The sequence below is a fragment of the Tenrec ecaudatus genome, chromosome 16 (genome assembly GCF_050624435.1).
Source record: "Tenrec ecaudatus isolate mTenEca1 chromosome 16, mTenEca1.hap1, whole genome shotgun sequence".
In the NCBI taxonomy this organism is placed as follows: Eukaryota; Metazoa; Chordata; class Mammalia; order Afrosoricida; family Tenrecidae; genus Tenrec; species Tenrec ecaudatus.
The window spans coordinates 46,446,387-46,470,320 of record NC_134545.1 but is presented as its reverse complement, the minus strand read 5'-3'; the positions used below and the strand labels follow the sequence as shown (position 1 = coordinate 46,470,320).

Genomic DNA, 23,934 nt, shown 5'->3' with positions numbered 1-23,934 from the left:
TGCTGCAGTTGCTGTTGAATAATCTATAGCAAAAACTCACTTGCATGTGATATTAATGATATTTTTCTATAGTTTCAACATTTGGGGGGGTCACTTTTCTTTGGAATAGGTATAACTATGGATCACCTCCAGTCAGTTGACCAGGTAGCTGTCTCCCCAATATCTTGGCATAGGTGAATGAGTGCTTCCAGTAATGTATCAGCTTCTTAAAGCATTTCAATTGTATGCCATTCATTCCTGCAGTCTTGTTTCTGGCTAATGCTTTCAGTGCTGGTGGGATTTCTCTCTTCAGTATCATTAATTGGCTCTTGTCCATATCCTTCCTCTTGAAATGGTTGAATGGCAACTAGTTCTTCTTGGCGAAGCGACTCTATTTTCCTTCCAACTTCTTTTGATGCTGCCTGCATCATTCAATATTATGCCTGTAGAATCTTTTATTATTGAAAATTGAGGCTTGAATTTTTTCAGCCATTCTTTCAGATTAAAATATGCTGAGAGTGTTGTTCCTTTTTGCTTCCCTAACTCTAGGTCTTTGCACATTTCATTGTAATATTTTGTTTTTCGGGCCTCTACTCAAGTACTCCCTCAATGCAAGAATACTTTGTTCTACTAAATTGGCATTCCATAATTCTCAAATTCCTGACATGATCACTGAAGACAAATGGGTGCATAAGCAAATGTGGTGAAGAAAGCTGATGGTGCACGGCTATCAAAAGATATAACATCTGAGGTCTTAAAGACTTGAAGGTGAACAAGCGGCCATCTAGCTCAGAAGCAACACAGCCCATATGGAATAAGCACACCAGCCTGTGTAATCACAGGGTGCTGAAGGAATCAAGTATCAGGCATCAAAGAACAAAAAGTCAAATCATTGTGTATGGGGGGGGAGTGCGGAATGGGGACCCAAAGCCCATCTGTAGACAACTAGACATCCCCTTACAGAAGGAGGAGATGAGCCAGTCAAGGTGCAGTGTAACAATGATGAAACATACAAATGTTCTCTAGTTCCTAAATGCTTCCTCCCTCGGCACTATCATGATCCCATTTTTACCTTAAATCTGGCTAGACCAGAGGATATACACTGGTAAAGATGGGAACTGGAAACACAGGGAATCCAAGACAGATGATCCCTTCAGGACTAGTGGTGAGAGTGGCGATACAGGGAAGGTGGAAGGAGGGTGGGTTGGAAAGGGGGAACCGATTACAAGGCTCTACATATAAACTCCTCCCTGGGTGATGGACAGCAAAGGGATGGGTGAAGGGAGACGTCAGACAGTGTAAGATATGACAAAATAATAATTTATAAATTATCAAGGGTTCATGAGGGATGGGGGAGTGGGGAGGGAAGGGAGAAAATGAGGAGCTGATACCAGGGGCTCAAGTAGAAGGCAAATGTTTTGAGAATGATGATGGCAACAGATGTACAATATGCCTGACACAATGGATGTATGTATGGATTGTGATAAGAGTTGTACGAGCCCCCAATACAATGATTTTTAAAATTTAAATAAAACAATAAATTTTTAAAATAATATTTTGTTTTGTCTTCTCAAGCTCCCCTTTGAATTTTTTGTTCAGTTCTTTGACTTCACACTTTCTCCCATTCTTTTTCAGCAAGGTCAAGATACTATTGAACTATGGAATGTTATGATATCTGTAAGAGCTCCCAAGAAAATGGTTTTTAAAAAATCAAAATACTAAGTAAAGTAGAAAGTGGTAGGTGACCCTGCTGTTATACATTCAAGAGCAGTTTCAGAGTATCATCTAGCATACACTTTGACTTTTTCTCTTTCCTGACCTTTTAACGACCTTTTTGCTTTCTTCAGGTATGATGTTCTTGATGTTATTCCACAGCTCAGCAGGTCTTCTGTTATCAATGTTCCATGAGTCAAATCTGTTCTCGAGATGTTCTCAAAATTCAGGTGGAGTATACTCAAGGTCATATGTTGGCTCTTGGGGACCCGCTTCAATTTTCTCCAACTTAACTTGACCTTGTATGTGAGCAATTGATAGTCTGTTGCACAGTCGACCTCTGGCCTCATTTTAGTTGCTGATATTGAGTTTCTCATGGTTTCCTCCCACAGATGTAGTCCATTTGATTTCTGTGCGTTCCGTCTGGAGAAGTCCACATGCAGAGTTGCCATTTATGCTGTTGAAAAGGGTACTTGTGACAACTAAATCATTGGTTTGGAAAATTCTATCATTCGCTTTCCAGCTTCATTTCTATTACCAAGGTAATTTTTTCCATCTAGTCTTTGTTTCCAACTTTAATCGACAATATTTATGCACGCATCTCACTTGCACATTTCATCAATTTTAGACAGAAAAAGTTAGTAGAAGTCTCCAGTTTCTTCCTCACTAGTGTGAGTAATTGGGGCATACATCTGCATAAAGTTGTAGTGACTGGACTTCCTTGTATGCCACAGACAGTGTCCTGTCACAGACAGCATTGAACTTCAAGATAGCTCTTGAAATGCCCTTTTGGATGATGAACGCCACACCATTGCTCTGGATTTGTCATTACCACCACAGTGCACCCTCTGATTCTCTGATTCAAATGGCCGACACCTGATCGATCTGTGTTCCAGTTCATTTCCGATGAATTCCAATTGTCCTAGCTTCATACTTCATACATTCCAAGTTCCAGTTATTAATGGGCATTTACCACTGTTTCTTCTCACTTTCAGTTGTGCTCCGTGAACAAATGAAGGTCTCCAAGTTCAGCTGCATCCGATGCCATGACCGTGGACTCTACCTTGAGAAGGCAGCTCTTCCTCAGTCATATGCTGAGGGCCTTCCAGCCTGCGGGCTCCTCTTCGGGCACTGGGGCTGACAATGGTCCCCTGTTACACATAAGGTTTTCAGCAGCTAATTTCTCCTGAGCGGACAGCCGATTCTTTCCTCACTCTGTTTTCAGTCTGGAAACTCTGCTGAAACCTTCCACCTCGGGTGACCCTGCTGGATTTGACATCAAGTGACAGAGCTTCCAGCATCGCAGCCACTTGTAAGCCAGCAGGACAAACGGACAAGGACAAAGAGTCATATTGCTGTGTCTGCTTGCTCTGACAGTTATCCTACAACCTGGGTTGGACGAGCTGTCTCAGACCCGGGTGAAGCCTCCCTGTGTGACTCCCCAGGGAGTAAGTTCTAAAGTAAACAGTCCTTATTCTGATTTCAGGTGGGACACCAGCAAGACAGCTGGGTGCTGTCAACTTCCTCTCAGGTTGAACCTTCTAAAAATTAAACTTCTCGTTTTCTTTCTAACTTGGAGTTAGCTCTACTGCTCCAGGGTACAACCCTTATTAGCAATAATGGGCCTTCTTCCAGAAACTGAGAAGGTGTTATCCAGCCACTGGGACTTCCATGTTTTTCGTGTTTTGTTGACCGTGAAGGGGAAGAAACTTGAATGCATCGTTAATCTGCTCACTTTCACATAACACTGATGGAATGTGTTTGGGGCCTGCCACACTCCACATATAGCCCGGGGCTTTGCTGTGTTTAATTCTCACAACACTGTAGGGTGAATGTTGTTAACCAGAGTTCTAGCTCTGAGGGAACTAAGGTTGAAACCAAAAATCAAATGACCAAAACAACCCTCACTGCCATCAAGTTGATTCTGACACATAAGGACCCTATAAGACAGGTAAGGATTCCCCCAGTGGGTTTCTGGGACTTTTAGGGTTAAAAAAAAAAGTCTTGTCTTTCTCCAGGTTGAAAGTAGTAGGTCACTTGCCTAAGGTCACCAGTAATGGGATTTCAATCCCATTAATTAAGCAAGCCTATTAAGAAGAGACTTCAGTCCCTTCAAATCCAAAGCTCATTCTTTATGAATTGTTAGTATTCAGATTCCAGGGTTGCACCATAAACCTGCAAGAGCACCCCTACGGCCGCGGTCTCCCCACATGAGGAAGACAGAGCAGCTTGCTCATGTAAGGTTGACGCTCTTGGACACCCGATGGGGTAGTTCTCCTCGGCCCTATGGAGCTGCTGTAAGTCAACAGCATACAAGACCACCACCAGATTGGACCCAAGGACCCCTGGTGGCACGATGATTAAAGCGCTGGGCTGATACAGTTCCATCTGCCACTACTCGTGGAGAAGTAGGTGGCCTTCTGCCTCAATCAGTATTGACGCCCTTGGACACCCGCTGGGGCAGCTCCACTCCGCCACCCTAGAGCGTCGCTCAGATCTGAAATCCACGGGGTGGGGTTTTGTCACCAACCCACTAAATCAGAATTCCTGATGGTGAGGAGAGGGAATTGCTATTTTTAAATGATCCTCAAGGGACTATCACTTGTATTAGAGCAGATGCTTTAATTCAAGTGTATGTACTGTGTAGACTCTTGGCCCAAGCTAAATCTCATTATATGTACTGTCCAATCCTTTGACAAGTACAGATAATGTGCAAGATGTGGAAATTAATTGTTTTCCACATAAAACACGTAAGAACCAATGTGAGCATGCCTCTGTGGCCACTCAGGATAAATACACACACACATTTCTGCTGGAACTATGCAGCCTGTGACTGAAGTTCGCCAGCCAATCGCCTTGGAGGTAGTGGTCTTTTCTCCTGCTTGCACTTTACAATCACCTGGGAAATGTGAAGGCTGCTGATAGCTGGGTCCAGTCCACAGTTATTCTGCTTGCATTAAATATCAAGATTTCTGTTTACATTCCCCAGAGAATTCTAACATCCAGCCAAAGTAGAGAAGCATCGTTGAAGTAGCAGTAACTAGCTCAGAAACAGAATACTTCCCCCCTTGGGACTCTAACTGTTGTGAAATTGTTCCTTGTGGCAAAACTCTGTAAAGTGTAATCCCAGGACCAGCTGCATCCAGCATCTCTTGGAAACCTCTTAGAAATGCACATTCAACAGCCTCACCCTGGACCCACCCTTGTTGGTTGCTATGAAGTCTATTTAGACTTATAAGGACCCCATGTGACAGAGTCTAATGGTCCCCTTCGGCCTTGCTAGCTGTAGGATGTGGCAGTGTGCTTCTGGGAAGACTACAGCCTCGGAAACCCGCCTCCAAGGGCAGCAGGGACTCGAGCAAGACCCTGACAAGAGGGAAGCCTGGTGGGAGCAGATCAATCAAGCACTTCACGGCTATTCAGCCAGGGCTCCTCCCATGCTTGACAGACTGAATCCAAAACTCGTGGGGTGAGGCCCAACAGCCTGTTCTGACAAGCCCCCCAAGAGATTCAGTGCAGGAGAGATTTATTGCAGAGCAACTGAAAGAAGAACAGAGAGCCAGCTAATCCAAAAACTTTTATATTTTGAAAAGATAGCTTGAATCACAAGCAATGAAGCAATATATTCCGGACTGTTTGGGCACAGCCAGCACCGCTGGGTTCCACAGAGAAAACAATGGTCAGGGAGTGGACTCTGATACCTGGCAATCCCAGGTGGACTCCAGAGAGATTTCCATGGCTGGCCTTTCACAAGTCGATTGCCAGGCTTCCTCCCAAAGGGCTTCGAGGCTGAGGCTGACTTACTTGCACGGCTCATCTTCTGTTAGCCATTTGTTCACACGTGGTCTCTGTCGCAGAGATAGCCAAGGCTTACACTTCTATTTCCCTAGGGTTTGTTCAGGCTCCTTCCCTGCCAGGTTCGGTTTTGCACAGGGAAGAGTTACGTGTCTTCCCGTTTACTCTGTTGACTATTCCCATCCCCCGCCAGTGGCTGCCGGCATCGACCCGACCGGGTTAGTAACCAACCTGTGCTGAAACCTTTTCACGCTATTTTGTGGAGGAAGGAAGAGGGCTTAGTGTTTGTTCTGTAAATATTTTCTGGGTTGATTCACTTGTTAAATGGTAGCTGTCGGGCTTGGGTTGCATGGATTCAAATGCCTGATGTCCCTAACAGGTCTCCTGCTCCTCAATGCAAACTAGGTGAACGGAGCTCACCCGGGATTGTCCCATTCCCAGCAAACAAGCGTGGGGCTTACAGGGCCAGATGTGATGTGGGGCCGGTGGCCATTTAATTGATTCCAGCCCACCGCAACCCAATAGATCAAGCAGAACTGATTGAGCGAAAACTGACATCCTCATCTTTCTCTGGAAGAGCAGCTGGCGGTTTTGAACTGCCACTGTTTGGCTTACAACCAAGCCACTTCTCTGCCACCAGGGCTCCTTTTGCCCCAGCGTAGACCAGGCTTCCAGCTGTACGAAATATTCACGGGAGACATACAATTTCCTTGATGCTTCTCAGTGGGTTAAGCATTGGGCTGCTAACCATAAGGTTGTTGTTTCAAACCTACCAGTTGCTTCCCTGGAGGAAGATGAGGCTCTCTGTACCCCTGAAGATGGCTAGTCTCGGAAGCCCCCCTGGAGCAGCTCCACTCTGTCCTACAGGGTCTCGCTGAGTCCAAAGGGACTAGGTGGCAGCAGGAGCAGGGCTGCTGGTAGAACTTCTGTGCGGCAAGCGTTTGGGCTCTGGAACTACGATTAGCCGTGGTCTCTTGATGACTCTTAACTTACAAGGAAGCAATCTCTCCTGCTCCAAGACTGAGAGAGAAGCTAGGCGAGGGTGAGGGTGAGGGTGAGGGTGAGGGTGAGGGTGAGGGCGAGGGCGAGGGTGAGGAGAGGAGCCTAATCTTCTGAGAGACAACATACCTCTCCAGTACAGTTTCCTGCCAGGCTAAACAGATGCATCATTTTCATCCCTAATTTCATGAGGGAACATTTGATAAATAACCACAAAGCTAATGCTACTTGAGACGGTAAATGTTTTCAACAGCATTCACTTCCATTCCAAATGACACCTGCCTCCCCCGCCACCACCACCCAGGCCCCGGACTCTGCACCCTGCTCCCCAAGGGCTGAATGAAAGGAGCCCCTCCCGTGGATCGCTCTTTGGCAACCTGGCACCATGGGGTGTCTACAACTCAGACAAAACTGAGGGGCCTCTTTCATTAACACCCTTGACCCTACCCCCACCCCACCCTCACCCCAACCCCTGTCCCAGGCCTAAAGGATTGTCCAGGCCTGCTAGGCAACACGCCTCTCCTGGCAGCAGAAGGCCTGCCACAAGCTGACGGAGCAGCAGTGTCAGCAACGGCTCCCTTGGGTGATGCAGCAAACAGATGCCCGTCAGAGCCATTGCTGGGAGAGAGGTACCCAACTGCTGCAGGCAGAGCAAAGACGCCATGGCCACGCTCAGCCCTGAGCCTCTGAGGAAGCTATCCCCCACCCCCTCCCCGGGAATAAGTCTCCCAAAGCTCCTGGGAGTCAGGAAGCTCAGTGAGACCTGAGTTCCAGGTGAACAAGGAATCACTGTTAGTTCCAGTGTGTCCCAGATCCGAAACCAGGCACACTTACACCGACAAATGCATACTGTCTAGCTGAAGTTCAAGTGTGCCTGACCATGCCCCATCATCATGTGCTGTCTGTGGGCCTACCCCACAGGGGTTCCACAGGAGACTGTTGAGCGGCCTGGCCTGCCCCCGGGCCCATGACAGTGACAGTTTTTACCGAAATTGAAAGCACACACTCACCGTATCGGCACCTGTACTGACACACTCCATTCTTGCCCCCCAGGAGCTCCAGGAAGGAATCGAAGTAGCTGTTGACAGACTCAAAACTGCCGCGGAGGTGCCGCAGGCCCCAGTCTGCATAGGACTCCTCTGTGTCAGGGCTGGCGCTGCTCTGAGCCAGGCCGCCCCCCAGGCAGAGCCACAGTGTCAAGCAACCCACGGGCAGCCGCATCCTGTGGCCCAGGTAGCTCCTGAGGGCTCGCTTCAAACCCAGCCAGGGTCCCGGGAAGTCCAGGTAACAACCCACCAGGTCAGATGTCAAACAGGACTGGGAAAGGGTTTATCGGGAACGCTCAACCTGTGCGCTCTCCCGAAGGTGGACTTTAAACGTAGCTATGGAGGTCAGGATGAGATCAGGGCAATTAGAACGGGTGCAAAGGTCAGGCAGTGGGAGGGCCTGTCTGAAGGAGGGTCAGGGACAGAGAGCATTTCAAAGTAGATCCCACAGCCCTGGAGGAGGGAGCCGTGGAGCAGCTTGTGTGAGGCTGGGGGCTACAGCTTGGATTTCCATCTCTGACCAGTTTCTCAATCTATTAATCAGCTCCAAACCTGGTTCTTCAGGGCCAGCTCCTGCACACAGAGCATTTGTCCCAGGGTCCTGGGTCCACTGGGTCCTAAGCCTGCCACCCACAGGTGGTCTCTGAAGAGTCTCAGGGGCATAGTTACACCTGCTCTTCACTAATCAATGAGCTCAGTATCTGCCCTTTCAGATTTACGGTCATCGTAAAAGATCCACACTAGGGCTCTACCTCATGCCGTGGTGCAGGGCAGACTCCCGCTGGCTGGGATGGTCACCCTGCCTGCCTTGGGTGGGGGGCGCGGGCTGTGACTCAGTGACGATGGTTTAGCAGTCACGGAATGGTGGAGCAGCCTCCAGTTTGTGACTGGTTGTGGCCCGCCTCCATTTCTGTGGAATCCGATTGTCCCTAACAGCCACTTGGAATGTAACCAAGTGGATAAGCGAAGCGTGAGCTCCTTCATCGCTATTACAGGAAGCGCCCCGTGGTGGGCGCACACTGTCATTTTGACCATGGTCAGGAGAAACGTATGCGCGAAACCAGGAGCAGCCCAGATTTGGGACCCCAGCTTCAGCCTAGGCCGCTACTTGGCTCTCAGATGTGTAAATCCTCTAATGTGGCAAAGCTCCTAATTATAAGCATGTCACCCTGTGTGGTCATGTGCTAAAACTGTGGGCCCACCCCAGAGGGCTCCACAGGAGAGAGTGTTGTGACTGCTTGGTCTGCCCTGGCCCAATCCTTTTTACAAAAATTGAAACCACCCACTCACCCTATAGGCATTTTGGTCTCTCTGTTTACACAAGTCTCGCTCAGCATTATCAGGCACACAGGTGATTCACATTGTATCAGAGTTACGATGAACCATACTACCAACAAGGTTTTTTTTTTTTTTTACATCTTATCATTGGTAATATGTACTATGTACAATGTTGCAATGTCTAATTTGTTGATGTTATCATTCTGCCAACCCCAAAGACAAAGATTGGATTTATAAAGACATCGATAATAAGAGCTAATAACTACAAAAACATGAGGTCTTTAACTTACATCAGAATCACTTGCAGCTGTCCTCAGTCAGCCAGGGACACCTAAATCCCCACTGCTCCGGAGGGGTCTGTGCGAACGGAACCAACTCCCTGCTCTCTCAGGGTTGTTTTTCCTTTGTTGTTTAAAAGTCAGAAGGAGTCTTTCAGTTTGAGGTCTTTTAAAACTGTTGACTTAAGTCTATCCTCTGGCACCCCTTTCCAGTTTATATCTGCTTTTAATTATACGAAGCAATCGATTCCATCAATGAAACCACTACTCATTGCCACCGAGTCAATTCAGACTTCCAATGACTCTGCAAGGCTTTAATTAATGTTCTTTATTTTTAAGTCTTTGGGTTCTAATATCCATTGCAATGGTTATGCAGAAACTCAGACAAATTTTATCATGAAAGGGTTTATGAAGGAAGTTAACAAGCTGTCATGCCAGCTAGAAAGCTCAGGCTAGTTGTTTGCCAGGACATGCTACAAAGTTTCAGGTCTGCTAAAAAATGCCCAAAGGGGCCTACAATTCTGCTGTAAGCCTCAAGCCGAAGGCCTTCAGCTCAAGCTCCTGGGGTCAGCACAGGCAGCTCCTTGCTCAGAACCACCTCACTCCATCCAGTAAGCCTCAGCCTGAAAGCACTCAGCCTCACTTCTGGGGGTCAGCAAGCCCAACTTCTGGACTTAAGTGGCCAGAGGTACCCTCCACTCGCCCTGTGGGCTTGGAAGTCCATCCATCTGTGCCACACTCGGGCTCCCGGTTCTGCCGCTGCTCCTCTAAGGGTGCAAGTGCTCATCTGTATCCAGGTTTACTTCTCCCGGATCCCAAGGTCAGAGGGTGACCTCCACTCCTGGCTGTTGCTAGTAATGAGATCCCTCTTCCTGCTTCTCAGAAGGCTCATTTTATACACAGCAGGATGGCAATCCAGGGAATCCCATTGGCAATTACTCACAGATTAATCCTATCAGTATCTTCCCTCGCCTTCTTTTACCAGATCCATGAAGGGAAAGGTCAATTTGTGGGAATTAGAGACTTTTGCTATAAGAGCCATATTAGATAATTCATTGCCCTGCAGTGAACTAGAAACCTTTAGAGTTTCTAAGACTGTAAATCTTTACAGGAGCAGAGCGCCTCAGACTTCTTCAGAGTCCTGGCTGGTGGGTTGGAACTGCCAACTTTAGGGTTAGCCGATCAATATCTAACCCCCAGAGCCACCAGGACTCTTTAATGAAGCCACTCAACCCAAAAATACATCAAGAAACCCCACTCAGTTCCACGACACAATCTGACTGCTAGCGACCCTACAGGGCAGCGTAGAACTAGCCCGGTGAATTTCTGAGACTCACTCTTTCCAGAAGCAGACGTCCCCATCCTTCTGTGGGGCAGCTGGTGGTTTCGAGGTGCTGACTTTGCAGTTAGCAGCCCAACACATAACCACTGTGCCACTGGGGCTCAAGAAAGCCACCAGATTTTTTAAAATGACACTTCAAAAGATCACACTAAGCCTATGTCTGGAGAACAATGAATAAAATCGTATCATGATAAGTAAGGAATCTTCCAAGGACCCAGACTCCAGGAAAGAGAGTGGACCATTTTATGTGGACAACAAAAACACCATGTGGTACTTTAAAGCATCTCCGTGAATGTTTCGGAGCTCTTGCACTATATCCGAGGGGCCTTCAAAAAGTGTGCGGAAAACAGAATGAAAAAATAATGCACTTCCCCCGCGAACCTTCTGGATAATCCTGGCACCTCCCTGAGGAGGGGCTCCTGCCTACGTGTGCACTTTTAGTTTGAGGCCAGCGGGTACTGCCTGCGGCCCGCGGGGCCATGGTGTGATCCAGCTGGAGAGGGACTGCTGTGTCCACCTGTCCTCTGCTTTCAGGCGGAGCGCATCTGCGGGGCTCACGTGCGCGTTCCACGTCCCTGTGACTTCGCCTGGAGGCCAGAAGTTCAAAGTTAACCTCATGGAGTTCCACAACAGCAGAACCACCCAGGGCCAGGCGCCCCAGGGCACAGCCCCAGGCGATGGGCCCCCAGTGGGACTGACGCTCAGCGCGGCTCCAGGCCCCTCTTCCCAGGCACGCTGGGCAGGTTCGAACTTACAACCTTTCAGTCAGTAGAACGACCGCAGGAGCCGCCTCCCTGAAGCAACTCACTGGTCAGCCTGCTTCCCAAAGATGGGCACGCCAGTCCTCGCCGAATGGCCTGCAGTGTTCGCGGGGAAAGGGATGAAAGATCATGGAACTCTGTCGCGAACTTGCTGCGCCCCGAGGATGCTGCGGCGGTGTTGGCGGTCCCTGGGTGGATTGGGGGTGGGGGTGGAGGGGCTGTACACGGCTGTGCTCAAAGCTTACACGACGATCACCCCCCTCCTGTCCATGTCGCTTCTCCCTCCTGGGAGTACTCTGGTCATCTTGTCCCCCTTGTTCTCCCCAGTCACCACAACCCCCTTGGTAACCCCATCAGCCAGTCTTCTCTGCTATGAAAGCCTTTGTCTCGGTTTTCAGTTGTAACACATGTGGTCCCCGACATGTGTTTCTTACCCGGTTTCTGGTGAAAAGCCAGGTTGAGATTGGATTGAGGCTCAGGGGTCTACCACGATAACAAACCTTTCTTAGCCACTTTTTTTCCTGTCCTAAGTCCCCTCTCTCCACCTCCTCAGGCCCCCTCTCAAAGAAACGGCACATCTTCACTGGAGAGCCTGCTTCTGGGGAAGCAGACGATGACATTCACACGCGTGCTGTGCCTCCCATGTACTGGGAAAGCCTGTCAACAAACTGGAGGATGGACTCCTCTCCCCCAGACTGAGAAATCAAAGCCCTGCCTTTTACCAGGAACTGCGGATCCCTGTGATCCGGCAATTTCAGAAAGCAAGTCAGAACTGATGTTTGGAAACTTGCCTCATATCAACAATAGCCTGCAAGTGACCTTAGTGCCCCAGGACGTTGATCCAAACCTCTGGCCCCAAGAAAAAAAGGGACCGTGCGATTATATGGATTCCTTGAGGCGCCATCTGCAAAGCTAACCCATCATTTGGAAGCACTTTTCTCATTATACTCAGGCTCCAATCTCAAATTTAAAACTCCCTTACTTACTGCTGCCGAAATATGGGCCCACCAAGGGTTATCATTCCAGAGCACTGCTCAGCCGGGAGCTTGGTCACAAGGGACGCGGGTGCACTGCTGGCCTCAGCTAGAGGTATTGCCACGAAAAATGCCAATGAAGCCTTGGCTTACTGGTGTAGTTTATCTAGATTTCAATGTCACATCCTTGTCTCATTGTGTACCCATAACAAGTCCAAGGGCAACTCATCTTCCAAATACACTTGGTGACTGCTTCAGAGGCCTTTTATATTACCTGACCTGAGCTTTCCATAGATTCTGTTCCTCTAGTGGAAAAGGTAAAAAGGAAACATGGGAAAGATAAAGCAAAACAACCCACAGTGGTCGGTTCTGAGTCATAGCAACATTGTGGGGCAGAGTGGGACGGCTTCACAGGGTTCCTGGGGTGGTAAAGCTTTATGGGAGCGGACAGCCTCTTCCTGCTGACATGTGGTTAGTAGCCCAACTTGTGTGTAACCCACGATGCCACCAGGGCTCATTGTGGGTGAGATAAAAATATTACCATCAAGTCGATTCTCACTCATGGTGACCCTTTGTAAGGTTTCCAAGACCCAAGATCTTGCGGAGAACATCATCTTCCTCACTCCCATGAAGCCCATTCCACTGCCCCTGTGGGTTTCTGAGACTAACTTTTTATGGGAGTGGAAAGCTGCCTCTTTGGCAGAGTGGCTGATGGCTTTGAACTGCTGCCCAATGCGTAGCCATGACACCACGAGGGCTCCTCACATCCTACACTAGTGAATACCAACTGGGGTCTTCAAGCTTGTCAGTGGCTATCTAGGGTGCAATAGCTGGTCTCTCCCTGTCAAGAGGAGGAAAACTGAAGACACCTGGCAGTAATTAGCTCAATGGACGAATGCACCAGGCAAATCCCAGCCTCTGAGAGGCTAAGCCAGAATTAGATGGTACCTACTTCTTACCACTCGGAAATAGTGGTCCTGGATAGAGCAGGAGAAAATTGTGAGACAAAATTCCAAATCGTAAAAAAGACCAGGCTTACTGGTCAGATACAGACTGGTAGAATCCCCAAGACTAGATGGCCCATTAAGCTTGGAACTGAACTCAATAGACCAACCGATTAGGTGAACTTAGTCTGAATTGATTAGCTAGCAGTAAGCTTGGTTTTTGGAAGTAAAAAATAACCATTTGAACAACCATTTATGACCAAAGAGAAGCATTTGCCCAGGGATGAAGCCCCCGGAAGGCAGGAAGGGATAGGGTGGTAGAAATAGGAAATAATGGGAGAAAAGGGGAAGAGTGGTGTTATTGTTATGGAAATTGTGAACACCACAAAATGTGAATGGAAACCCACATTGCTCTGTAAACTTTCATTCAAATCATAAACATTAAAAATTAATTAGAACGTGACAAAATGTAAGTGTATGATTAAATTTTGATTTTATATTCTAAATGTTATTAACAAATGCAACAAACAAACTGCCCCTGAGGAGCACTGGTGGCATAGCGGGTTATGGCCGGCAAGGTCAGCAGTTTGAAAGCACTGGCTGTCTTGCTGGAGAAACATGAGGCTGTCGACTCGGGTATAGTTACAGTTGTGGAAGCCCACAGAGGAGAGTTCTACCCTGTCCTATACAATTACTGTGAGGAAGTACTGGTTCACAGGACTGGGGTTATTCATTAAAGTAAGGCAAATATTGTCTTCCTACATAAAAATTTATTTTGAACTGGTTACATTCGCAGAAAGCAAACTTTAGTCTTCAAGTTAAGAAAATTCAGAAAGCCAAGAATGTTAATGGCTTGCTATAGTTAATTTTGCTAAGCACATCAGTATGGTAACACCCCAGGATAGACTAGGACTATGGGATCTATTTCACCTGATCTATCTGATTAACAAATGGCACTCACTAGCGTTTATGATTCCCTTCCCCTCTCAGGGGCCTGGTGAGATAGTGGGTCACATGTTGGGCTGCTAACCACAAGGCCAGCAGTTTGACTCCTACCAGTGGCGCTGTAGGAGACAGATGAAGCAGTTTGCTCCTATAAAGATGTACGGCCTTGGAAAGCTAAAGCGCAAGTTCTACTGTCCTGTAAAGTCACAATGATTCAGAATCAACTCCATGGCAGTGGGTTGTTGTATTCTGATACCCATTATTTGTCTTTCTAAAATACCAAGTTTTACCAGAGTGAAAACACGAGGGGGTACCAAAAAAAAAGGCAAGCAGCTTTGCTGGGCAGAGCTTCTGTAGAACACGTTTTCCCACTAGACAAGCATCCAGCAAGTTGCTCTGAGTTAGTGAACTGAGGGGCATCACCTACAAGATTCTCTCTGGTCAGTGAATCTTTTCGTAAAAGCGGTTTGGTTCGAACCTCGTTTTTTGTGATTGCCAATTTGAGAACAGCATGCTGCTGTGAAATTTTGTTTCCTGCTTGGAAAAAAAATGCCACAAAAACTGTTGTGATGTTGAACACAGCTTACAAGAACAATGCTATGGGTACAACTCAAGCAATATGAGTGGCCCTCTCATTTCAGAAAAGGTGAAATGTCAATTAATGACTAACCTCGTTCTGGATGTCCATCAACTTCCCATATGGATGAAAATGTTGACTCTAGGTGCATTTGGAGTTTGTTCCACCAGGTCAGACTGTTAATCAAGCTGTCTATTTCTAGTTAGAGGTTCTGAAAAGATTGTGTAACAGTATGTGGCATAAAAAGGCCTGCTCTGTGGCAGACTGGGGACTGGTTTTGCCACTATGACAAAGCACGAGCTCATGCAGCCATCTCGCTGCACCAGTTTTTGGCAAAACCCAGCATGCCTCTCTTGCTCCACTCAGCTGACCTCACTTTGTGCGAATGAAGCCAGACATGAAAGGACAGCGATTTGAAAATGTAGGGTGAAGAAAAAGGTGCTGTCAACCTTCCAAACACAAATTTGAAAAATGTTTAGAAGAATCACAGATTTGAGAAATTAAATGTAATGGAAATTACTTTGAAGGTGATAAGGTTGTTTTGTAAAAGAATTAAATGCATAGCTTGGGGGTGGGATTCTGTTGCTTTTTTTGGTGGGGGCAGGGGAGGCTATCCGTCCTAAGTACTATCAAGTGTCAAGTGATGATTGGCCTTTTTCTTAGTAATTTTGTCATTTTCTTTTCCTTCTCATGCAATTAACGATCTAATTCCAGCTGTAGGAGCCCCAGTGGTTATGCATTAGGCTGCTAACTGCACTGTCGACAGTTTGAAACCACCATGGGACAAATCTACTCTGTTCTATAGGGTCACTCGGAGTCAGCAATGACAGGTCGGCAGTGAGTGTTACATGGTAAGTTTCTTAATGCCAGATATCCAGCCATTCAACTGCTTAGCCCTGTACATAAACTATTCAACGATGTAACTGGATACCTGATAGGAATTTCACATGTAGTCACTATGAGGCCATTTAAAGAGAACTTAAATCGTCTCAGCAGTAAGACTTTCTGTAACTGTACATAAAGTCACACCATTGTTATTTTTATAATCACACTAGCTTGTTCTCCAGTTAGGACTATCTAACAGCTACTTATCTAACTGCTGGGAGGCTCTAGGGGGTATTTCCGGTAATCCATCTTGGTGATAGCTCTACACTTAGGGTTAGTACACAACGAAACTTCTGCTTCTGAGGAATAAGTTTCACGAGTTGAAGAAACTAGTTTTGATGTTTTACAGTGTAGTGTCCATTATCTATAGTAAGCACACGACTTTTTTTGGCTTTTATTCTTAATTCTTCCTTCTCAAACTCCCTTAAATGAAAATAGAATTTTGAAAATAGTACTCAATTATTTTCATGCAGTAGCCCCAGCAACACTCACATTTATCTTCAAAAGTCCCATTAAAACTATGGTGTTGGGACCAGCCTGTGAGATGACAAGGCATCAAAGGGATCAGGTATCAGGCATCAAAGACAAAAAAATCATAGCATTATGAATGAGGGGGAGTGCAGAGTGGGGAGCCAGGGCCCATCTGGGGGAAATTGGACATCCCTTTGCAGAAGGGCTCTGGGGAGGTAAAGAACCAGTTAGAGTGTAGTGTAGCAATGATGAGGCATATAAAATTTCCTCTAGTTCTTGAATACTTCCTCCCCTCCACTATCATGATCCCAATTCTCTTACATAACCGGCTAGACCATGTACACTGGCATGGATGGGAAATGGAAATGAGGGGAATCCAGGACAGATGAGCTCCTTGGGAACAGTGGTGAGAGTGGTCATATCGGGAAGGTGGAGGGAGGGTGAGGGAGATCACAAGGTCTATATGTAACCTCCTCCCTAGAGGACGGACAGCGGAGAACTGGGTGAAGAAAACGTCGGATGGTATAAGATATGATAAAATAATTATTTATAAATTATCAAGGGTTCAGGGGGAGGGAGGAACAGGGAAGGAAGGGAAAATGAGGAGCTGATACAAGGGCTCAAGTAGAAAGCAGGTGTTTTGAGAATGATGATGGCAACATATGTACAAATGTGGACACAAATCATATATATATGGATTGTAAAAAGTTGTATGAGCCCCAAATAATTAAAAAATATGGTGTTGGGGGAACCTAACCAGTGAACCCCAAGTTTCATATCGGAACTTTTTTGATTTGGTCTTTCCTTTTCATTTGGCAGTATGAAACACAGGAAAGTTATGTAAAATCTAACTGAAAAAAGTTCATCAATCCCTCTGTGCAAACTAAGTTTGACTATTTAACATTTGTAAGATTACAAATCTGTAATTTCCTTGTCAAATATGTATTAGTAGCTTTTCAATAAATAATTTTATTGGGGGTTCTTACAGCCTTTATAACAATCCAATGATCAATGGTATCAAACACATTTGTACATATGTTGCCATCATTATTTCCAAAACATTTTCTACTTGTGTCCTTGGTATCATCTTTTCCCCGCTCCTTCCCCCACAATCATACCCTTATAAACACTTGATAATTCATAAGGTATTTTAATTTTCATGTTTTACATCGTCTGCTGTCTTTCATCCCCCTGGCAGGAGGGGGGCGCTGTATGTCGATCATTGCAATCGATTCCCCCTTTCTTCCCGCTACTCTCATGGAATCGCGTCTCATTATTGGTGCTGAGGGGTTTATCTGTCTTAGAGAGGTATCTGTACCAGTGTACATGCTCTGGTCTAGCCAGATTTTAAGGTACAACTGGGGTCATAATGGGGGGGGTAACATTAAAGAACTAGAAGAATGCTGTGTTTTGTTGGTTGCTATACTGCACCCTGGCTGGGTCTGGCTGGCTCCTTTCCTTGTGATCCTGTAAGGGAATGTCCAATAGTCTACAGATGGACTTTGAGTCTCCATTCCAACCCCCCTTATTCACATTAAAATGGTTGGTTGTTTTGGGTCTTATGACTGATACCTGATCCTGTCCACACCTCGTGATCACAGAGGTTGGTGTGCTTCTTCCACGTGGGCTTTGTTGCTTCCTTACTAGATGGCCGCTTGTTTACTTTCAAGGCTTTAAGACTCCAGACACTGTATCTTGTAATAGCAGGGCACCATCAGCTGTCTTTACCACATTTGCTTATGCACCCATTTTGTCTTCAGCAATCATGTAGGGAAGGTGAGCATCGCAGAATGCCAGGTTATAGAACAAAGGGTTCTTGTGGTGAGGGAAGACTTGAGTAGAGGCCGAGTGTCTGTCTGCTACCTTAATACAATATGTACATAGATCTCTATCCCTATTGTTACATATTAATGTATTTATATGCCTATGCTTATAATAGGTTTTACTTTATTCCACTTGCTGAAACACATATAGCATTAACATTAGTTTCTACCCTTTGAGGCCCCATTTTATTTCTACCCTTGAATTTATGTTGCTTTCCCACCTCGGAAGCCCTACATGATAGGGTTGCTTGCTATGAGTCATAATAAGTCATCTAACTTTCACTACAAATCTTTTAAAATTACCACATATACTCATGTATAAGCTGAGTTTTTCAGCACAAAAAATGTGCTGGAAAACGGGTTCAGCTTATACACGCTGGTCAGTGGTACCAGCGAGGTGTAACATCTCGCTGTCACCACCACCACACCCCCCAGGTAACAGGACGAGTGTCTGTGTCTCGAGGGTGATTGCCGTTTCTCCATTGTTCATTCAAAGCCCTGCTGCTGACACAGCAGCAGGGCTTTGAATGTTTGTTTACTCACATCTAACCAATCAGTCGTCCTATGTAGTGTATCTAAAGACCCTGTGCAAAGGATGTGGTCTGAATGGATGTCATCTGGTCAAGCCCGATTAACAAAAGGAGGAAATCTCATGAAGCCTGACAGAGAGTTAATAGCAAAGTGGGTTCGAGATGCATGGGAAGACATTCCAGAAGACATAGTGTGACATGCCTTCCAGAAATGTAGTACTAGTAATGCTATGGATGGCAGTGAAGACTGCGCTTTGTATGAAAGTGACAGCAGTGATGGTGATGACGGTGATCTCAGTGAGGACAGCGTCTATGATGACCTCACACCAGCTGAAGCTCTGCATTGGGATACGCATGATGATGAGGAATCCAGTTTTGAAGGATTTTAACTCTTTACATTTTAGCTTGTTTGCTGATTGAGCTCAGGGAATAGTACTCTTAAGGTATCATTGTTGATACCTTATTGTTTTTGTTGAACCGATTTCCCACTTACTGTGCTGGTTTACTAATGTTAAGTGACTTGTTCTTTTGTTTTTTTATAGAAAATAAATATTTAAATACATTACCCCACGGATGTCTCAATTTTTGGTAATTTTATTTTCATTTGTTTTGATTATTGAAACTCACCAATAGCTTCTGCATTTTCCACCCTAGGCTTACACTCAAGTCAATCAGTTTTTCTGGTTTCCCAGGTAATAATTAGGTACCTTGGCTTTTACTCGTGTTGGCTTACATTCAAGTATATATGGTATATATTCTCTTAAAATCATGCCTATAAAACGTGTATTTAAGTACTGATTTAATTCTCAGTATTTCTTACTAAATTACGTGTGGTGGAACAAAGGGTAGTACAGATAATGGAATCTCATAGTTCATTTATAGAACAGATAAAAATAATACCTACTTTCCTGGAGAATTAACCCAATAATTCCATAAAAACTTAAATGCTATATACAGGTTCTTTAGAACCCTTGGAGTGAAGTATAAGAATTCATCCTAAGAAATGTAAAAAGTCAGGCTTCACTATCAGTTAACATAATTAAGCTCACAGCTTTATCCTAGACCACGATACTTTTGAATAAGACAAAGTCTTCAACAACCCATAGCCCTACTGAAGTTGTAGTATTCCATTGGATGGGAACACAATTCTGTCCGATTTGTGTTTTTAGAGCTTCGAAAAGTCTAATTTTTCCATAACGATGTCTTTTAGTAAAATTTGAAAAATAACATAACAATTAGTATAAAGCCAATGTCCTAGTGTAAGGAAACCCTCCGGTGGCTAGATGCTGGAAGCCGCACTCCTACTACTTCAAACACCTTCCAGCAGCGTCACCTACGACAGAGATTTTAACAAAGCTTCAAGACTCAGAGAAATCAGGAAGCACTGGGGACCTTCTTCTAAAAACTAGCCAATCCCCTCTCATATGCCTTTAAGACCCAGAGGAGGGGGAAGAAAAAAAAAAGATGGCAATGGGGACAGGGCACTAATCCACCTATAGGGAGGGTATTGTTCTACCTCCACAGGAGGGAGAGAATAGACCTCATTCCAGTCCACCGATCCTGGAGGGTGAGGTTCCGGCATGGAGCAGCTGGTTGAGAGGACTACAGGGTCGACCCCAGCTCAGCTCAAGACATGACGTCCCTTCTGTCCCCTTCCTAAATGAGTGTGCTATGGAAGAGAGCACTGAAGACTCAGACTTTGGAGAGTGCACAAACTAGAGGAGAGTGCAACATTAGCAATGGGGACAAAGCCATGAAGCGGCTGAGGAGCCCTGATTATATACCTGACTGGGGGATAGCTCTGGACACCACATCCTAACTGGGTGGGGTTCTTCACTAGGGGGCCACAGTGAAAATCTAAAGGTGGAATGTGGGGGTGGGGAGCACTAGGCAACTCCATATCTGATGGCAGGAAGAGCAATGGGGACTAGTAGGTGGCATGCCCTTGGCTACGAGTGAGGACTAGGAAGGTAAGTGCTGCTGGGTAAGCAGGTCCTGAGATACTGAAATGGGGACTGGACTGATGGATTACAACAAGCCTCCCCCCCCCCCCCGGCCATGATTGGACAGATACTCATCTACTCTGGGAGAGGATAGAAAGTAGTACACATGCAACTGTTTACATATTTTGTTTTTAACCTATTTATTCTTTGTATCTTTTTTCTTTTGGGTGTCTATTCAGGACTGGCAGAATAATCAAGCCCATGGAGACAGCAATTGGACCAATGATTGGGGGAGGGGAGTAATGGGCAGGGACAAGTTGGGGGAGGGAAAACCAACAATGACAGAGGCAAGGGAATAGCAAGGGTACTAAAACAAATGGTGAGGAGAGTGTAGTATTCCTGCTTGTGTTTGATCAACAATGGGTAATCATGATGGTAGGGCAGGAAGAAAGGGGAAAAAAAAAGAGGAAAGTAGAAAATTATATATATAATTAAATATATAAAGATAGGTGTATTTGTCCATGTACTTATACGTAAATACAAGGAAGCAGATGGACTTTGGCCTCTACTAAGATCTTACCTCACTATAAGTATAGCTTGATCTAATAATTTGATACTCACCTTCCCAAAATGATTGCTGAAGACAAAATGGGTGCTTAAGCAAATGTGGTGAAGAAAGCAGATGGTTCCCGGCTATTAAGCTATAGAGTCTGAGGTCTTAAAGACTTGAAGTTAAACAAGTAGCCATGTAGCAGGGAAACAACAAAGCCCACATGGAAGAAATACCAACCTGTGTGATCATGAGGTGTTGACGGGAATAGGTATCAGAAGTTCCCCAAAACCAAAGTAATCAAATATAAGTGAAGGAGTGAGGACAGAGTGGAGGCCCAAAACCTACCTGCAAGACAATTGGTCAGTCTCTCACAGAAAGGGCCACGCAGAACGGATACTCAGTCCAAGATGTGGTATAGCACTGATGAAACACACAACTATCCTCTAGTTGTTTAATATTTCCTCCCCTCACTATTAAGATTCTTCTCTTACCTCATTAACGTAGTTAGACATGAGCATGTTCATGTGTATACCTAAGATTGATTGATGCATGAAAGCCAGGATAGAGAACCCTTCAAAAACAGTGGCGGGAGCAATGATTCCCTGAGGGCCCAGGAAGAGAAGGGGGTAAAGGGAGAGGAACAACACTCAAGGGGAACAAATAACAGAATTCTAGGTGAATAGATATATTGGACAGTGTAAGACATGGATAACAACAATAATTTATAATATAGCAATAAGGCAGCGGTTCTCAACCTGTGGGGTAGAACAGCGCTTTCACAGGGGCCCCCAGATTCCTAACAGTAGCAAAATTACAGTGATGAAGTAGCAACGAAAATAATTTTATGGTTGGAGGTCACCACCACATGAGAAACTGTATTACAGGGTGGTGGCCTTAGGAAGGTTGAGAACCACTGCACTAAGGGTTCCTGGGGGATAGGAGGTAGGGCAGGGAGGGATAAAGGGGAGCTGACATCAGAGTTCAAGAATGAAAATGTTTTGAAACTGATGGTGGCAGCAATTGTATAATCATGCATGATCTAACTGAATTACAAATTGTTACAACATCTGTAAGAGCTCCCAATAAAATGATTTAAAAAAAAATAATAATAAATAAACATTAGCCAATGAAAAGCTTCATGGACCACAATATTGTCTACAGTGCTGAACCACTGGGTGGAAGGCACTACCCAAAGACACAACAATGAACTCAACCTACCAATCATCATGAAGCTGATGCAGGGAGGGCCAGGTAATGTTACACTTTGTTAAGTCCAAGCATTGCTGTGAGCTGAGCTGCCTCAAAGGCCACTAACAACAAACACCCCAACACCACCAACCAGATTCAAACATGAAAAATACCACACAGCAAACCGAAACATTAAAAAAAAAAGATTTAAGATCATAAATAGTCATTGTTGTCACAATACATTTCTGAATTGGAAACACACATTTTGGCTATTTAGGCAAATAAGTTTTCCTATCAGTTCCTCATCGCTGAAAGGACTTGTACATGTTAACATTTCCAGTCTCCTAAGGCACAAGATTGATTTAATCGGAATGTTCGTGGCACCATCTGTTGTAGCCGAATATGAGTAAGGTCTTCGCAACAAAGCAGCAACTTCTATGGACACAATTTGAGTCACTTAAGACAAAGGAGATGAAGAGAGACTAAAGATGAACATTTTAGTTAAGAAGGCCCAATGCTATCATGAAGGGCAGTATACTGACAATTTAAGAAAAAAAAATCAAAACAGATTTTGTTTTGTTCACCACAGAGGAACTAAGAGAGAAGAGTGGGATTAATATACCATAGTTTTGGGGAGTTTTTTTTTTCCCCAAAAGGGCTTGAGGGAAAAAAACAAAACACCAACTTTGAATGTTATGTGAAGGGGAAAACATGATGTAAAACCAGTATGAGTGTCCTAATTTACTACTACTCTCCAGACAGACTGAGGAAATAAGCCTCGATTACTAGCGTATGTAATAACTAGGCACACACTGCGAAACATCTGTACCTAATTGGCTGCCAATTCTTAGCCTACTACTCACCAAGTGTGATGTAGTAAAACCAGACAATGGGGTGCTTCACCTGTATTTTTTATACAACCAAAAGTTCATTGAAGTATAACATAAATGTGAAAATTCCACATTTTTAACTGACTTGGTTTGTCTTCTGTGATAGCAACCGAACTTGAAGGTTTTCTATGTACACAGTATGTAGTGATTTAGTGTTTCCTTTACAAGAAAAAAAAACAAACCCACAAGGTTAGTGATTGTCCACAGATGAAACATAGGAGGAGGCTCAAGGCTGAATGGATCATGGAGTGTTAGTCGATTGTAAACTCTTGAAAGTTAAGACTGGGAAATGTGTATATCAGACGCACGAGGGTACAGCAGGACAGGAAAGGAAGCCTGTTTGTCATTCCAATTCTGACAAGGTGCATGGTCTTCGAAATTCTTGTCCACGTTCATGGAGCCACTTATTGGATACTGTGAGAGAGAGAAAGCAATGATTAGCTTCCTCTTACGAGTACATCCTTTATGCTAAAAGTTACGCTGTTACAGAACTCCAACACGGGCTACAACTTCAGCATCAACACTAGACAGAGGTAGCTGCTCCTCTGGCAGTCTATATTGGAAACACGTAAAGCAGCCTATGTGAAAAGTGACCAAAAGCCAACATATGGCACATTTCCTCAAGCTTCCAGTATTCAGTGTGAGGCTAAACGAAATGCAGACAAAATAATAATTTATAAATTATCAAGGGTTCATGAGGGAGGGGGCAGCCGGGAGGGAGGGGAATAATGAGGAGCTGATGCCAGGGGCTTAAGTGGAGAGCAAATGTTTTGAGAATGACGAGTGCAATGAATGTACAAATGTGCTTTACACAATTGATGTATGTATGGATTGTGATAAGAGTTGTATGAGCCCCTAATAAAAATCAATCAATCAATAAACAAAATGCAAATGTAATATACACACAGAGAACAAAATGTTGTATTACCCATTTTTAAAATGTAAAGGCAGTTTGAGAATCAATAGTTTTCATTCAAAAGGAGCAACACCTCATTACATTTCCTTGGTTCTGAGATTCTT

The 23,934-nt window shown here is 45.1% G+C and overlaps 2 protein-coding genes across 3 annotated transcripts in view; both read right to left on the bottom strand.

Moving 5' to 3' along the window:
- PLA2G12B (phospholipase A2 group XIIB) overlaps positions 1-22,069 on the bottom strand; it is a 48,604-nt gene extending 26,535 nt beyond the window's left edge. Inside the window, exon 1 of the mRNA XM_075535029.1 lies at positions 7,497-22,069. Coding sequence (XP_075391144.1) covers positions 7,497-7,707 — 211 coding nt within the window. The 5' untranslated portion in view covers positions 7,708-22,069. The remainder of the gene's footprint in view (positions 1-7,496) is intronic.
- A 143-nt stretch (positions 22,070-22,212) lies between these two features.
- Positions 22,213-23,934, bottom strand: part of P4HA1 (prolyl 4-hydroxylase subunit alpha 1) — a 92,333-nt gene continuing 90,611 nt past the window's right edge. For both annotated transcript variants that reach the window (XM_075535028.1, XM_075535027.1), the window contains exon 15: positions 22,213-23,328. In XM_075535028.1, coding sequence (XP_075391143.1) covers positions 23,258-23,328 — 71 coding nt within the window. In that variant the 3' untranslated portion in view covers positions 22,213-23,257. The remainder of the gene's footprint in view (positions 23,329-23,934) is intronic.